Source organism: Delphinus delphis, chromosome 8 (assembly GCF_949987515.2).
Source record: "Delphinus delphis chromosome 8, mDelDel1.2, whole genome shotgun sequence".
NCBI lineage: Eukaryota > Metazoa > Chordata > Mammalia > Artiodactyla > Delphinidae > Delphinus > Delphinus delphis.
In genome coordinates, this window is record NC_082690.1 from 61393055 (window position 1) to 61409743 (window position 16689).

Sequence of the window (16689 nt, forward strand, 5' to 3'; positions counted from 1 at the left end):
AAAGAGTGGCACAAGATTGTGCCAGTAATCACTGCATTTCTCACCTCCATGCCCTCTCAGTTTTTTTTAAGCTTTTAATAGAGAAGTAAAAATGTATTAATTTTATTAAATTGTATCCCATGAATACATGTCTCTTTAGTATTCTGTGTGATAAAACAGGACGTATGCATAAAGCACTTTTGCTGCACGTAGGAGCCTGATGTTTATCTCAAGGAAATGCATTTGTGTGATTGAGTTGCAAGCTGAACTACCTCCTTTTCTCGGGGAACACTAGTTTTACGTGAAAGAATAACTGACAAATTGCAATTACTCAGACTTATGCTTTTGGCAGACATCTTCTTGAAAATGAATGAAGTGAGTCTGCTACTTTAAGGAAAACAACTGATAGTATTTGTTGCCAGTGATAAAATTCCAGCTTTTAATTGAAAATAAGAGTTTGGGAAAACTTGTATCTGCCACTGTGAGCTTGACAGCTTCTCCAGATTTACAGCTTTTCTGATGAAATCAGTGGTGATATTAATAATTGTGATTATTTTGATATTGTATAAATGAACTGTGTCAAATTTGGAAGCTCTGCCTAACTCATCGAATCACTAGTTTCCAAATGATTAGTGTATCATGTTTCAAAATCACCCATGGGTAGGGACTTACCTGGTGGTCCAGTGGTTAAGACTCCATGCTTCCACTGCAGGGTGCGTGGGTTCAATCCCTTGTCAGGGAACTAAGATCTGATCCCGCATGACGTGTGGCCAAAAAGAAAAAAAAAAATCACCTATGGATAAAAGATCCATTCAAAGTGCAAGATAGACCAATAGATTTTATTGTATTAGAGTACAAAAAGTTCATCTGTATAGTTTCAGATTTCACCTTGTAACTAACCTTTAATAAACTTCCTACTTGTTGAGTTTCGGTGAAGTATCAGAGAAGAATGACCACAATTATCTGAAAGGTTATTAAAATACTCCTGCATTTTCCAACTGCATATCTATGTTTTGATCTTCAATCAAAACAACACCTTGAATGTGGAAACAGATATAATGAGGCTGTAACAGCTGTTTTCTATCAAGTCAGACATTAAAGAGATTTACAAAAATGTGTAACAATACCACTCTCCTCGTGAATTTTTTTGCAGAAAACAATTATTTTTCATTAAAACATGTTTATATTAATGTATATGAGATTTTATTGTTTTAAAATGAATTAATTACTAAATATTAGAATTTATGTTTTAATTTCTAATATAGTAAATATCAGTTTGGGACTTTCAATTTTTTTTTTTTTTTTTTTTTGTGGTACGTGGGCCTCTCACTGTTGTGGCCTCTTCCTTTGCAGAGCACAGGCTCCAGACGCGCAGGCCCAGCGGCCATGGCTCACGGGCCCAGCCGCTCCGTGGCATGTGGGATCTTCCTGGACTGGGGCATGAACCCGTGTCCCCTGTATCAGCAGGCAGACTCTCAACCACTGTGCCACCAGGGAAGCCCAAGGGATTTTCAATTTTTAAGTGTAAAAAGGAGTCCTGAGACCAAAAAATTTAAAATTTGGTCCTATACTATTCTCTCTACCTAAAATTCTCTTTTCTGCCTACAGAAATCCCATATATAATTGTAGAGCTGATATTTAGTTATTCATTCAGAAAACATTTACTGAGCATCTACCAAGAACCTGGTTTTTTCTTGCTGCTGGGTACATAGTCCCTAGCCCTTATGGGGAAGACAAATTAAATAGACAACCACAACACAGTATGATAAATGTTACCAGTGATAGACATATAAATGCTGTGGGAAGACAGGCCATTGTCAGAGTTGCTTGCCAGCTCACCTAGAACGTTCCTCTGAGCAATGTGATTGGACTGTACTGCCTGTGTTTGATTCTTTATGGTCTTAGAGGGAAAGTGGCTGAAGTTAGCAAAAGATGGGAACTGTTCACTTGCTGGTCTGGGAGGAAAAAAAGAGACTACAAATGTATTAAATGTCAGCTTCATGCAGGCCCTATGCTAGGTGTTTTAACAAATGTGGTCTTGCTTAACTCTCACAAAAACCCTATGCAGCAGAGTTAATTATCCTTATTTTGCACATGAGATATTGGAGGCTCAGAGAAGTTAAACAACTTGTCCAATATCATATGGTTGTAACTGATGAAGCTGGGATTTTGACACATGTGTTCTGACTCCAAGTGCAGGGCTCTTTCATTGCAGTAATAATGTGTTGCTAAAATGGGTGGATCTTTTAAGGTAATTTCTGGATGGGTCTGGGAAACCTTGCCAGATTGAAATGTATTAAGAGAAGATAGGAAAGGTCTCAGGAAGGAGAGAGAGAGACAGCCTAGAAAATGCTCCATTGAAGGAATTATTTGTGAATTTTGGCTGACATGATTTTTCTGGACAGGATTCTATGGCCATATGGGACATCAAGATTTTGTACTCCTTTATCCTCAATCCCTTTAATCCTTCTCTATGCCAGATGATGCCAGCAGCAAAGGTCACCTGTCTATCTGATCAGGTTACAAACTAGAGCCTGATGCTTGAAGCCCAGATTTCTTGGACCTGCTGTAGGCCAATTGTGCCCAGCCTGGAGACCCCAGTCCCTAGAGCTTGGTAAACTATTCCCATTATTTTTTAAAAGCCTAATAGAAGTACTTTACTTAGGTTCATCCTGTGGGTGGATACTTGCTAATGAAAAGATTAGGTTTCTTTGTTTTGGGTCAGAAATCTGTCGCTCTGATATGCTTCAGGTGTGCTACCTATGGAACTCTAGAAAAGGGGTCAGCAAAGTATGGTCCAAGGGCCAAATCCAACCCACCACCTGTTTTTGTAAATAAAATTTTGTTGGAACACAGCTAAGTTCTCTCACTCATGTTTTGTCTGTGGCTGTTTTTGTGCTCAATGACATAGTTCAGTAGCTGCCACAGAGACTATATGGCCCATAAATCCTGAATGTTTACTGTCTGGCTTTTTACAGAAGTTGCTGACCCCTGGCATAACCTCAATCCTTTCTATTATGGCACTTAGCGCATAGTGTTTTAATTGCTTATCTCCCCCACTTTTATAATTGAGCTCCTTGAGAGCAAAGATGAAGTCTGATTCATCTCTTTATACCCTGTGCTGATTATAGACCCTGATATATGAAGAGTACTCAATAAATGTTGTTTAAATGGGCATATCATATGCTGATCAAAAAGCTCTTATAGGCAATTATATATGCCTTTGAGTAATATAAAAACAAGAATAAGGGAAGGAAAGTGTTATGTTGGTTGTGGTAATCTCAGTGCTGTGTGCTTCATCTATGGACTAGTTGTTACTTACTGCAATTTTTGGGGGATAGGTAATTTGTGGATAGGAGTCCATGAATGAAGCAATCATGCCAAGAGCTCTCGTTGGTGAGGAAACTGAGAAACAATTCCTTAATTTTTGGCTATTTTCTACTCTTTTCCTCAATACCCACCACCCCTTTACCCCATCCTCCATTTTCCACTCCACCTTGCCAGGACAAAGGTAGAGGAACATAAGGTTGCATGGAGGTACTTATTTCTTTTGTATGCATACTATTTATCTACTTTTTTCTTTTATAAAGCCATTTCTTCAGTGTGCTTCCTACCAGCATTACTGTCCGTGGCTTCCAGAAGATGAAACTAAAGCTGTCTGGTTACCTTGGCATAAAGGCAGTCAGGTGAAGTGCTGGCCTGCGAGTCAGCAGACCCGGGGTCTTGCTGTGCCTCTTCAGCGACCTTTGACTTTGGGCACATCCGTTAACATCTGTGAGCTTCAATGTCCAACATATTTTTATTGAGTCACATCTGGGACTTAAAAAATTTAATATTTACACACCTTCTCATTTTGAAAAGGATTTGAGCAACTAGCAAGCGATAGAGAGGTGACCTGTCCAATCCTGTCTCTGTTTCTCACCAGCAGACAAGTAAATGATTAGATGGATTAGTGTTTCCAGTCTCTGATCAGGGACTTCTAGAAGGCTTCACAGCCACAGCTTCTTCACCCTGTCCTTGCTTTCTCTTCTGTGACTGCTTCTGTTATCTGGGAGGTCACGGCTTTTCTTCTGTCTTCTTTGGGGTTGATCTGAAGAGTATTTTGCCTAGAAAGATCAGGGTCGAAAGGCAAGAGGAATTTGATACTCTAGGAATTGGAAGAAATACCAGAAACTTTAGTTAAAATATCTTTTTCAAATAGTGAACTTGAAGCCTGAAGAAGGGAAGTGACCTCCTTAGAGCCACATAGTAGAGCTACGACTAGATTCCAGGCTCTTTCTGCTATGTGCCTTGATCAGGCTAGGTGTTTTCCAGGTTCGTAAGAGAGGATTAGGAGTCATGAAAGAGACATGGGTGGGCTAGGCTCTTGTGCTGGTTTTATTGCTGTATGACTGTATGGTGGTGGGTGGAGGAAGTTTCACTCCAGACCTCCATGCTTGCTGAATGTAACTGTCCTGGAGAAGGCATAAGATGTGAAGGGTTTCCTCAGTTAGCCTGTGGCTGGCATTATATGTACAGGCAGTGACAAAGTGAACGAAAAGGAAAACTACATAGTACTCTGGCCTTGGAACAAATGGCCTGTTTTCCTATTTCTAGAAAGATTGTATTAATTCACATTTATTTATTGACTAAAAATGATGTTTCATTTGAATATGTATTTCTTTGATTACTAGTAAGACCTTTCCCTGTGTTCATCAGCTATTTGTATTTTCTCTCACTTGTATATTTTTTCCTTGTGAGTTATTTATTCATGTTCTTTGTGTAGATCCCAGTGTATTCCTAGTCCTATGCTTGACTTCCCTGCCAAGGAACTATTAGGATAATAAAGCATTGACCCTAAATAGGGAAGACAGTTACTATGAAATACTTTCATCACTGTACAAATAGTCTGTTAAGTGGCTGTGTGAGGAGTCAGGCGCTAGAAGCCAGGGACTGTGAGACAGGTAGGTAATAGAGCTGGGTGGCAGCCCCCAGTAATGTTGTCTCTTGCTTTTCCTGTACAGAGTTCTGCCGGATTGACAAGCCCCTGTGCCACAGTGAGGATGAGAAGCTCAGCTTTGATGCAGTCCGCAGCATCCACAAGCTGATGGACGATGATGCCAATGGTGACGTGGATGTGGAAGAAAGTGATGAGGTGAGCTCCCTCACCCTGTGCGGCTCTCTTCTCCTGTGTGAACAGTCCCTGAAGCTGTCTAGACAGGCTGTTCCCTGAGGAGAGGTGTTCTTGATATTGGCTTGTCCTCTAGGAATGCATCCTTGTCAGGGAAGGTGATTCTCAGCAGAGCAGCCTCTAGGAGCCGGCCTGCCAGAGTGCAGGCCTTAACATCTGTGTGTGTGCCTGGACTGGCTCCTGTTTGCCTACCGGCTAGAAGCACAACACTGACCGAGCTGTGCTGTTTGAGAGGAGAGGGAGCCCTGAGGCTCGTCTGTACAGTTTCCCTGAATCCTTGCTGTAATCCTGCTGTAGAAGGAGGGCATCCATCTGTCCTTACTCTGTGCTCAGCCCTGTGCTGGCATGTGGAAGAGAAGGCAAGACAGTCAGATCTTGCCCTTTGGAAGCGTATACTCTATTTGTGAGGAAGAAACAAAGGTTCCTAGAAAGATCATTCTGAATTCCAGGCTGCAGTTGCTGGGATCCAGTTGAGTGGTCCAGATAGTAAGAGCGAGAGGAATCTCTAGGTGGAAATAGCTCTGTTATTGTTTCACCGTTTGGCGTGACTGCAGCTCCAATTCCACAGAGCCCAGAGCCCAAAGTCATCATGTGTCAAAAGACTGAAAAGCTTCAGTTGTTTTCAAGCTCCACTTGAGCCAGCAATGGGGTGAAGCTGGCAAGTTATGCCAGCTTTTAGTAGCAATAGGGTGTATATCATGAGGGAGGGGCCAATCTAGTCTCTCCTCCTCTGGTTAGCCCACCTTTAAGTTGTGAATTCAACTTTGGATTTCACGTTGCCAAAAACATTTGAAACAGTGAAAGAGAGGAGTGACATGAATGATGAAGGGTATGGAAACTCTGAAACGGACGGCATTCAATACAATTCAGTGTTTATAACTGTCTATTATATGTGTGCCAGGTACTGTTCTAGACGTGGGGATGTGGCAGCAAATACACATAATTACATAGAGATACATCTGTCCTCATATAATTTACAGTCTAGTGAAGAAACTTTAGCCTGGAAAAGAAAAGATTCAGATAATACAATTTCTATTTTCAAATGCAATCGAAGTAGAGGAATCAGACTTAAATGATGACGATGATAACAGTGAAATCCTTACTCTGTGCCAGGCACATTGTTAAGCTCTTTGCATAGTTACTTTTTTAACTTTGTTGATAGCCTTAGGAAGTTGGTATTACCATCAAGGACTGGAACTTTGGAAAGGTTAAGCATTTTGTTCAAGGACACGCTGGGTAGGAGAACAGATCTGATTTCAAAGCCTATGCTGTTAAGTACTGCAGTATTGTTTCTCTTATGCTAAGGGCAGAACCAGGACCACTGTGGGGAAAGTAAAATATAGGCATATTCTTCTGGAATAAAGAATCACCTCACAGCGCTATCTCGTCATAGAAGAGGCTTCCTTGGTAGGTAGGTAGTGAACTCCCTGTCACTGAAGATGGGACAGTAGAACACAGCACTCCACTGATTGGTCAGCAGAGGGGATCCTTGTATCAGATTGAACTAGATAATGTCTAAGGAACTTATAAGAGGAGAAAAATAGACTTCCTGGAGGAAACAGAATTGGGAGAGAGTGGAAGGGATGGGGCAGCCTGAACAGCAGGAAGCAGTGTGAGCAAAGATGTGGAGGCAGTAAGAAGCGTGGAGGGTAGATTTGGTCACACAGAGTGACTGTGGGAGAAAACTGCAGGGCAAAAGCCTGGCAAGGAAAGGGGGCCCAGGCAACCAGGCTGAGATATGTATACTTGCTGAACCTGGCAGCTGTAGGTTCTTAAGCAAGGCCAACAGCCATGATGAAAGTATCCGAACTTTTGGTCACATTTAGATGTGTCACTGACCCTCAGAGGACCCACATTTTATTTGTCTGTGCTGGGAATAGAGCCATGTTCCTGGTGGTGAGGGAGGCCTAGAGGTTTCCTGACCACAGGACTGGGAGATGCGTGGCACCACAGTCAAGAAGGTGATACGATCCAAGATCCACAAATTCCTGGATATCTTTGTCATCCGCTCCTCCTTCTTTTTTCACTTTCTGCTGAATTACTTTGTCAATGGAGGGAGGAAGAAAATGTTCTTTTTAGAGGAATGTACCACAACAAAAAGCTCATCAGCACAAACTGTTCTAAAATAACACAAAAGCTGTCACCCTGCTTTTCCCTGTGCCAGTGGTGAGCTGTTCTTTTTCAGTGTAGCTTCTGCCTGCCTTGGCTTCAGCTGCTCTCCCTACAGTCCGGGCCTCTGGTGGGCAGAGGGGCCTGCCAGTCTGGGGTCTCATGATCATTCACAAGCTATTTTCTCCTTGAAAGAGAAAGTCACGGTAGCAAAGTGTGTGTGTTTGAGTCAGTCTCAACATAGATGGAGTTCATGATCTAACTAGACCATTGGGTGGGCAGCTCAGAGCTTGGAATATCAGATTATGGATGCTGAGACACCAGAGATGAAACCCTGGTTGTGCTGGCCATCAAGGACCTGAGATTCTTATGTCCCGCTTAAAAGAATTGCTGATTACCCAAGGACCCTAGGAGAAATCTGCTGGGATACTCTATTAAGCCCTCATTTATTCAGCCTCATATCGGTAAGTTTTTCAGATAACTGAACTATAACCTCATTTCTAGATATTTAAAAATCTTAGCCATTTTTGAAGTAAGTTTTCCTTCTTACAGATGACTGTGAACAGATTGTTACTTTCTTTGGATTATTCAAAGCATGTCTTCAGGGCCTCTTGCACTGTTACCCCAGTGCTTACATTCCTGTATGCATTGTTGTGATTTCTTTTTATAGTTTTCTATCTCTTCGTTGATTCATTCTCATTTCTGATCTTTCTGTCTCTGCTGTAAGCTATGAAATTAGACTTTCGGTAAACTGAGACTCAGCAGCCATTTTATAGACAATATACAGTCGCTCGTGTGGGGGGAAGCCAATTTGACTTCTCAAGTGTCATCTCTGCTTGCTTTTGTCCTAGGTAGCAGAGGCTATGGATTGTGGGCCCTTCAGATGAGCAAGATGGCACTATTGGTGCTGGTGTCCTCCTTGCAAAGCTGACAGGGAGTTCTGCCAGCCTGGCAGTGTGGGAATTCATGACCTGTGTTCTACTGACACCTCTGGTAGGGATACTGCCTCTGGGCAAAGGATTTGCAGCAGTGGGATGGCACTTCAGGCTGTCCTGATAGTCTGAGGTGGGCAGACAAGAGCCTTCCTAAAACCACTGTCCCCTTGACGGGACCAGACAGTTTGAGAGCAGTTTTATTGTCTTCTGTGGAGCCTACATGGAAAATAAAGGACATTTGTTCAGCTATTAAACAAATTCTTATTGAATACCTGTTATGTGTGAGGCACTGTTGTAGGGCTATAGATTCCATGATGAACAAAGCAGATAAGATCCGTGCTTTAATAGAGCTTGCATTCTAGTAATATGTATGTCATAGGTGATTAAGTGATAAGTAAACTTTGAAATTAGGCAGAACTGTGATCAGGTTATAGTAGTTTAGTGACTTCCCTTTGGTTTTCTCAGGGTAAAATGGTGGTTAATGATTCCTACCCTTGGCAGCGTTGCTATCAGGATTAAGTGAGAAAAGTGCTGTTAAAAGTTCCCAGTCCAGGGCTTCCCTGGTGGCGCAGTGGTTGAGAGTCCGCCTGCCGATGCAGGGGACACGGGTTCATGCCCTGGTCCGGGAAGATCCCACATGCCGTGGAGCGGCTGGGCCCGTGAGCCATGGCCATTGAACCTGTGTGTCCGCAGCCTGTGCTCTGCAATGGGAGAGGCCACAACAGTGAGAGGTCCGTGTACCGCAAAAACAAAACAAAACAAAAAGTTCCCAGTCCAAATAAAGAACTCTCAAAACTCATCAATAGACAACAAGCAACTCAATAAAAAATGAGACAAGATTTGAGCAGACACTTCATCAGAGAAGATATATGCATGGCAAATAAGCATATGAAAAAATGCTCAGTATCATTAGCTATTAGGGACGTACAAATTAAAACCACATTGAGGGACTTCCTTGGTGGTCCAGTGGGTAAGACTCTGTGCTCCCAATGCAGGGGGCCTGGGTTCGATCCCTGGCTGGGGAACTAGACCCCTCATGCATGCCTCAACTAAAAGTTTGCATGCCACAACTAAGACCCGGTGCAGCCAAAAAAAAAAAAAAAAAAAAAAAAAAAAGAAAAAGAAAAAAAAAAACCAACCCACAATGAGATATCACTATACACCTATTTGGATGGGTAAAATTAGAAAGTAGTCAAAACCAAGTACCATGTGAGGAGGAAGAGCCACTAGAACTCTTACAGAGTTTCTTATAAAGCTGAACACAATTTAATACATATCTCAGCAGTCCTACTTCTAGGTATTTACCCCGATAGATAAAAGAAAATTTATATTTGTATTAAAACCTGTACACAAATGTTTATAGCAGCTTTACTCATTATCACCAAAAACTGGACACAAATCAGATGTCCTTCAGTGTGTGAATGGATAAAACAAACTATGGAAAACTACTCAGCAATAAGAGGAATGAACTATTGATGTACACAGCGTAGATGAATCTCAAAGGCATTACTCTGAGTGAAGGAAACCATCTCAGATAGTTACATACTATATGATAACATCTAATGACATTCTAAGAAAGGCAAATCTATAGGGATGGAGGCCAGATCAGTGGTTACCAGGGGTTAGGGGTGTGGGGAGGGTTTGATTACAAAGGGGCAGCATGAGGGAGTTTTTTTTTGGTAATGGAACTGTCCCATGTCTGGATTGTGGGGCAGTTATAAGAATCTACATAGGTACTAAAACTCATAGGACCAGATTCCCCCTGTGCCCTCCACCACAGTTAATTTCATCATATGTTAAGTAAGAAAAATGTTCCCAGCATAGCATTGACACACAATTCAGGCTCAGTGAACGCTACTTATTGCCACCTTTCTGTTTCCTCTATATTTCCAGGAAAGCTACCTACATCTGACGATTGTATATATATATATATATATATATATATATATATATATATATATATATATATATATATATATAAATTTATTTATTTATTTTTGGCTGCATTGGGTTTTCATTGCTGCACGCGGGCTTTCTCTAGTTGTGGCGAGCAGGGGCTACTCTTCGTTGTGGTGTGCGGGCTTCTCACTGTGGTGGCTTCTCTTGTTGCAGAGCACAGGCTCTCAGCACACGGGCTTCAGTAGTTGTGGCTCATGGGCTCTCGAGTGCAGGCTCAGTAGTTGTGACATATGGACTTAGCTGCTCCGTGGCATGTGGGATCTTCCCGGACCAGGGCTCGAACCTGTGTACCCTGCGCTGGCAGGCAGATTCTTAACCACTGCGCCACCAGGGAAGTCCCTGACAATTGTATTTTAATGTTCATGTGTGGAATGACTGACCAATATCACTGTAGCAAGCATGTCGTCAGGCTGAGATGGGAGTCTTATGCAAGGGTGAGATCACACATTTTGCGGGGTGGAGATGGGTACGTTAGTATGAGCCTGGAAAGCTGCAAAATATACTTAACCTTCTGTTAGTGTCTGTGGTGTCTGGTGTAGAATAGCACAGGGTTAAAAGCTTGTGCTGCAGAGTCACACAGACCCAGGTTTAAACCTGGCTTTCCCTTTACCAGCTGTGGAAACTTTGAGAAGTTACTTAATCTCTTTAAGCCTCAGTTTCCTCATTAGAAGTTGAGTGATACCCATTTACCGTTGCAACAAAAAGAATAAAATACCTAGGAATAAACCTACCTAAGGAGACAAAAGACCTGTATGCAGAAAACTGTGTGACACTGATGAAAGAAATTAAAGATGATACAAACAGATGGAGAGCTATACCATGTTCTTGGATTGGAAGAATCAACATTGTGAAAATGACTCTACTACCCAAAGCAATCTACAGATTCAACGCAATCCCTGTCAAACTACCACTGGCATTTTTCACAGAACTAGAACAAAAAATTTCACAATTTGTATGGAAACACAAAAGATCCCGAATAGCCAAAGCAATCTTGAGAACGAAAAATGGGGCTGGAGGAATGAGACTATAGTACATACTTCTATATATACTATACTTCAGACTATAGTACAAAGCTACAGTCATCAAGACAGTATGGTACTGGCACAAAAACAGAAATATAGATCAATGGAACAGGATAGAAAGCCCAGAGATAAACCCACACACATATGGTCAACTTATTTTTGATTAAGGAGGCAAGAATATACAATGGAGAAAAGACAGCCTCTTCAGTAAGAGGTGCTGGGAAAACTGGACAGCTACATGTAAAAGAATGAAATTAGAACACTCCCTAACACCATACACAAAAATAAACTCAAAATGGATTAAAGACCTAAATGTAAGGCCAGACACTATCAAACTCTTAGAGGAAAACATAGGCAGAACACTATGACATAAATCACAGCAAGATCCATTTTAACCCACCTCCTAGAGAAAGGGAAATAAAAACAAAAATAAATAAATGGGACCTAATGAAACTTAACATCTTTTGCACAGCAAAGGAAACCATAAACAAGATGAAAAGACAACCCTCAGAATGGGAGAAAATATTTGTAAACAAAGCAACTGACAAAGGGTTAATCTCCAAAATATACAAGCAGCTCATGCAGCTTAATATCAAAAAAACGAACAACCCAATCCAAAAATGGGCAGAAGGCCGAGATAGATATTCTCCAAAGAAGATACACAGATTGCCAAGAAACACATGAAAGGATGCTCAACATCACTAATCATTAGAGAAATGCAAATCAAAACTACAATGAGGTATCACCTCACACCAGTCAGAATGACCATCATCAAAAAATCTACAAACAATAAATGCTGGAGAGGGTGTGGAGAAAAGGGAACCCTCTTGCACTGTTGGTGGGAATGTAAATTGATACAGCCACTATGGAGAGCAGTATGGAGGTTCCTTAAAAAACTAAAAATAGAACTACCATACGACCCAGTGATCCCACTACTGGGCATATACCCTGAGAAAACCATAATTCAAAAAGAGTCATGTACCACAATGTTCATTGCAGCACTATTTATGATAGCCAGGACCTGCAACCAACCTAAGTGTCCACTGACAGATGAATGGATAAAGAAGATGTGTTACATATATATAGTGGAATATTACTCAGCCATAAAAAGAGATGAAATTGAGTTATTTTTAGTGAGGTTGATGGACCTAGAGTCTGTCATACAGAGTGAAGTAAGTCAGAAAGAGAAAAACAAATACCGTATGCTAATACATATATATGGAATCTAAAAAAAAAAACAAAACATGGTTCTGAAGAACCTAGGGGCAGGACAGGAATAAAGATGCAGACATAGAGAATGGAATTGAGGACAGTGGGAGGGGGAAGGGTAAGCTGGGAAGAAGTGAGAGAGTGGCATGGACATATATACACTACCTAATGTAAAATAGATAGCTAGTGGGAAGCAGCCGCATAGCACAGGGAGATCAGTTCAGTGCTTTGTGACCACCTAGAGGGGTGGGATAGGGAGGGTGGGAGGGAGACACAAGAGGGAGGGGATATGGGGATATATGTATATATATAGCTGACTCACTTTGTTATACAGCAGAAACTAACACACCATTGTAAAGCAATTATGCTCCAGTAAAGATGTTAAAAAAAAAAAAAAGCGGAGTGATAATAGTAGGTACCTCGTGAAGTTGTTGTGAAGATTAAATGAAATAATGCATATAAAGCAATTAGTACAATGCTTGGCATATAGAACAGGCTCAATAAAAGTTAGTTTTTGTTGTTATTATTATTGTTGTTATCATCAGAAAGAACCTACATTTTGTTAGAGATAGGCCTGTGTTCAAAACCTGGCTTTGCCACTTACTGTCTATGTGACATATAGGCAAATAAATTCACCTCTCTGAGCCTCAATTATTCAGCTATTTGAGGAGGGTAACTCTTTGCAGGGTTGTTGTAAGCATTTAATGTATTCAAAGCTCCAAGCACAAGGGCTGGCGCGTGATAGGTTCTAAATTCATGTTTTTTCCTCCCTCAGCGTGATGGTACAGATAGTGAGGGCTGGCTTGTATCGCAAGAATTCCAAATCAGCTCTCTCATCATCCCAGGGCACCACAGTGTTCAGCTCTGGGAGCCACCCCCAACAGCTCGGCTGACACGGCTAGGGCCAGGACCCTGCAGGAGGTAGTTCTGTCTTCACCCGAGTAGCTGATGTTAAGGGAAATGGCGCGTGATAGAGCAGAGTCACACGTTTCTAGGGGCCACAACTTCTCTGTTAGCTCACTCAGCCTCCTGCCTATGCCTTTATTTTAAAAAAGGTCTAGGTGAGAACTTTTGATTTTCCCCTACCCATCTGGAAGGCTAGAGGATTTTGAACAAGGCCATGCTGTGGTAGTGTCATTAGATCTGCTTGACTTTAGCATGGTGAAAGTTGACTTGTTTTTTACCTTTTTAAAATTGTTCCACCAAGAAGCATGCTAGGTCCTGGGAGGCTGTGAGGGTTGAGGAAGGATGGACTCTGGCACCAGGTGGAATCAGGGCTGGGGAAACAACCCGAAGGGGTGCAGCCGGCAGTTCCACTTGCAATAGCCAGAGGCCCAGTAGGAATTGGGCTGGAGGGACAGTATATAGGGCCCTAAGAGCTTCTCACACGTAGCCAGTGCTGTGGCCAGCGTGGGTTAATTTGGACGAAGATAAGTAGCTGCATTATGCTCAGAAGTTATCATCATGACTAAGAACGATTGTTATTCCCTCCTGAGGCTTGTGGCTTCATTTCTTTGTATCCAGATAGCTGTAGACAGCCCTCAGTATTCCGTTGCCTCTAATTTCTCCTTCACCAGCACATGTACACGCTGCCAGTGATCTTTCTAAGTTACATTTTAATTTCCTTTTCTTATTCCATCTGACTTCCTGTGCCTGGCACGCCATCCCTTCAAATCTGGCCTTAACCTTTTTTTTTTTTTTCCCTTTGGCCATGCTGTGCGGCCTGTGGGATCTTAGTTCCCTGGCCAGGGATTGAAGCCGGGCCATGGCAGTGAAAGTGCCAAGTCCTAACCACTGGACCACCAGGGAATTCCCCGGCCTTAGCCTGTAAGTCTCTCTAGACATACCTCCTACCACTCTGATCTGACTCTTGTCCTTCTTTGGGTCATAGTCATTCCATGTTTATTCCAGGTGCCTTTCTTTGCTCAGATAGTTCTCCTTTCTGGGAATTAACTTTTTATATCCCTCCCTCCAACCCCTGGCTCTGTGTGTATTGGTCTTAGGTGTCCTCTGGAATGCCCCAGCTTCACTTTTCATGAACCTTGCCTGGCTTTCTTCCCCCACTGATCTCTCTCATCTCAGTACTAACTCCTGTAGCACAGTCTACATCACTCGTTTAGCGCTTAAAATGTCTTGCTTTGTACCCCAATGATTTTGATTGTATTGTTGCCTATAAGTTTGTCTTTTTGCACTAATACTGGAATTGCTAAAGCACGACTCTGATCGTTAGTCCTACATTGTAAAGGGAGTGCGGTGGAAAAGTAACATTCCTACCATGTAATAAGTCCTGTGCCAGCTGAGTATATATGCGGTTTCATTTACTTCTCAACCACTCTGTGAACTCGGTGTTATTAACTCTGTTTTAGAGATGATGAAATTGTAAGAATGGCTTACCTTCACTTACTAAACTAATCTAAACTCTGACCTGCCCGCCAGGGTTCCTGCAGTCTGACTTTAGCTCGCCTGACTAGTTCTTCTTATACCCTGCATTCCCTCACTCTATGCTGCAGCCATCTCAAACATGCTCTTAATCTCTCATCACTGTGCCTTTGCTCCAGATAAACCCTCATCCTGGCATCGCTCTGTTTCCCACTTTTGCCTGTAAAAATTCTACTTGTCCTCCAAGGCCTAATCAGGGTTTCTCAGCCTCAGCACTGCTGACGTTTTGGGCCAGATTGTAGGATGTTTAGCACCATCCCTAGCCTTTCTACACTAGAGGCTAAGAGCAGCCACCCCACGCCCCACACCACCCAAGTTGTGACAACCAAACTTTTTTTATTGCCACTTGTCAGTTGCCCTGGGGAATAGAATTGCTCCTGGTTGAGAACTACTGGCCCTAGATTAAATGTTGCCTCCAAGAAATCTTGTTTGTTCCCCTACAGTGGGAAGTAATCCTTCCTCTCCCATGCTCCAGAGTACTTGGCATGAAGCCTGCATCTGGCATATTGCTTTGCTCCATATTGTAATTAGTTGGGTGCATCCTTGTCTGTCTGCAGACTGTGAATGCCTCCCAGGAGCAGGAACCAGGTCTCATGCATCACTGCTTCTCCCACAGTGCTTGTTGCAGGGCCTTGCACACAAAGGTGATGAGTTACATTTTTTTGAATTTGAAAGCAAAGATTCTATCTTATCTGTGTGTGCTCCTTAAATTGTTTCACTAGGGCAGAGCAAGAGTATAGAGTTGGCTGGTCAATGGTATGGGGGACAGGGTGCTTTTGACTTGTGAGTTCCTGGACAGGATAGCAGCTGAGTCAATGGTGGGCTGTTTCTAGAAGTTGCTAGGGTCTGGGCTCCAGGTGTTTGTGTATGATGTGTGTGTCTGACCTCCTCTGTGACCGCTTCCCTATCCCTCTGCCCTGTGCTATGAATCATATACAGAATCTGAATGGAGGTGAAATCACTATAGTTAAAATATTAGGAGAGACAGAGAAGAACATACAAGAGGGGTGTTGAAGAAAGGAAAAGACGCTGCTGAGACTGCTGAAAGGCTGTGTGACTGAGCAAAGGCATGCACAGGCATTGGAGCAAGAAAGACGAGGGTTTTAGGTGTACAGTTAATAGTTGTATGACCTTGGGAAGTTTGCTAAACTCTGTGAGCTTCGTTTCCTCACTGTCAAATGGGGACAGTAATCCTTACCTTGAAAGGTTATGGCACAGATGAAATGAACTTGTGCATAGAGAGTCCCCAGCCTGTGGCTTAGTTCCCAGTAGTAGTATTACTTACTACTTCTACTCCGACCCGCCTGTAATGTGCTAGGCCTGTGCTGGGTGCTTCTACATACAATCGCTCATGTCATCTTTACAAGAAACGTCTACTGTGGGGTACATAGTGATTTTTCCATATAACTGGTAAGGAAACTGAGACTGAATTAGCTCACAGTTATCCATTTTTTTGGGTTATTGCAACGCACATCTGCCTCAGGCTCATGAAAATGTTTCGGACTTGTGGTGATTGTACACCTCTGTAATTATGCTAAAAACCCTTGAGCTGTACACTAAGATGGTATGTGCATTATATCTCAATGAAGATGTTAAAAAAATAAAAGTGTCACTACATTGGTTGGAGTAGTGATCACCTTCCACTTGCCTTTCTGTAGCCCAATCCATAAGAATCCCTAGTGCTCTGTAGAAAACACATTGAAAACCATGTTGACTTCTATCTCCCTTTCCCCCACTCCTTACTTTGACAGATATGAAGAGGTGCTTCTAAGTCTGAATTACCATGGTTTCTGGAAGCAGAGATCCCTGGTTAGCTAGCTGACAGCTAGGTTCCCTCTGTTTCTGGGCAGGTGTAGATCGCTTTTGA

At 42.3% G+C, this 16689-nt stretch overlaps 1 protein-coding gene across 5 annotated transcripts in view; it reads left to right on the forward strand.

Annotated features, from left to right (window-relative positions):
* Positions 1 to 16689, forward strand: part of STIM1 (stromal interaction molecule 1) — a 192530-nt gene that overhangs the window by 100553 nt on the left and 75288 nt on the right. For all 5 annotated transcript variants that reach the window (XM_060018388.2, XM_060018385.2, XM_060018389.2 and 2 more), the window contains exon 2: positions 4983 to 5113. In XM_060018388.2, the coding sequence (XP_059874371.1) occupies positions 4983 to 5113 (131 nt within the window). The remainder of the gene's footprint in view (positions 1 to 4982; positions 5114 to 16689) is intronic.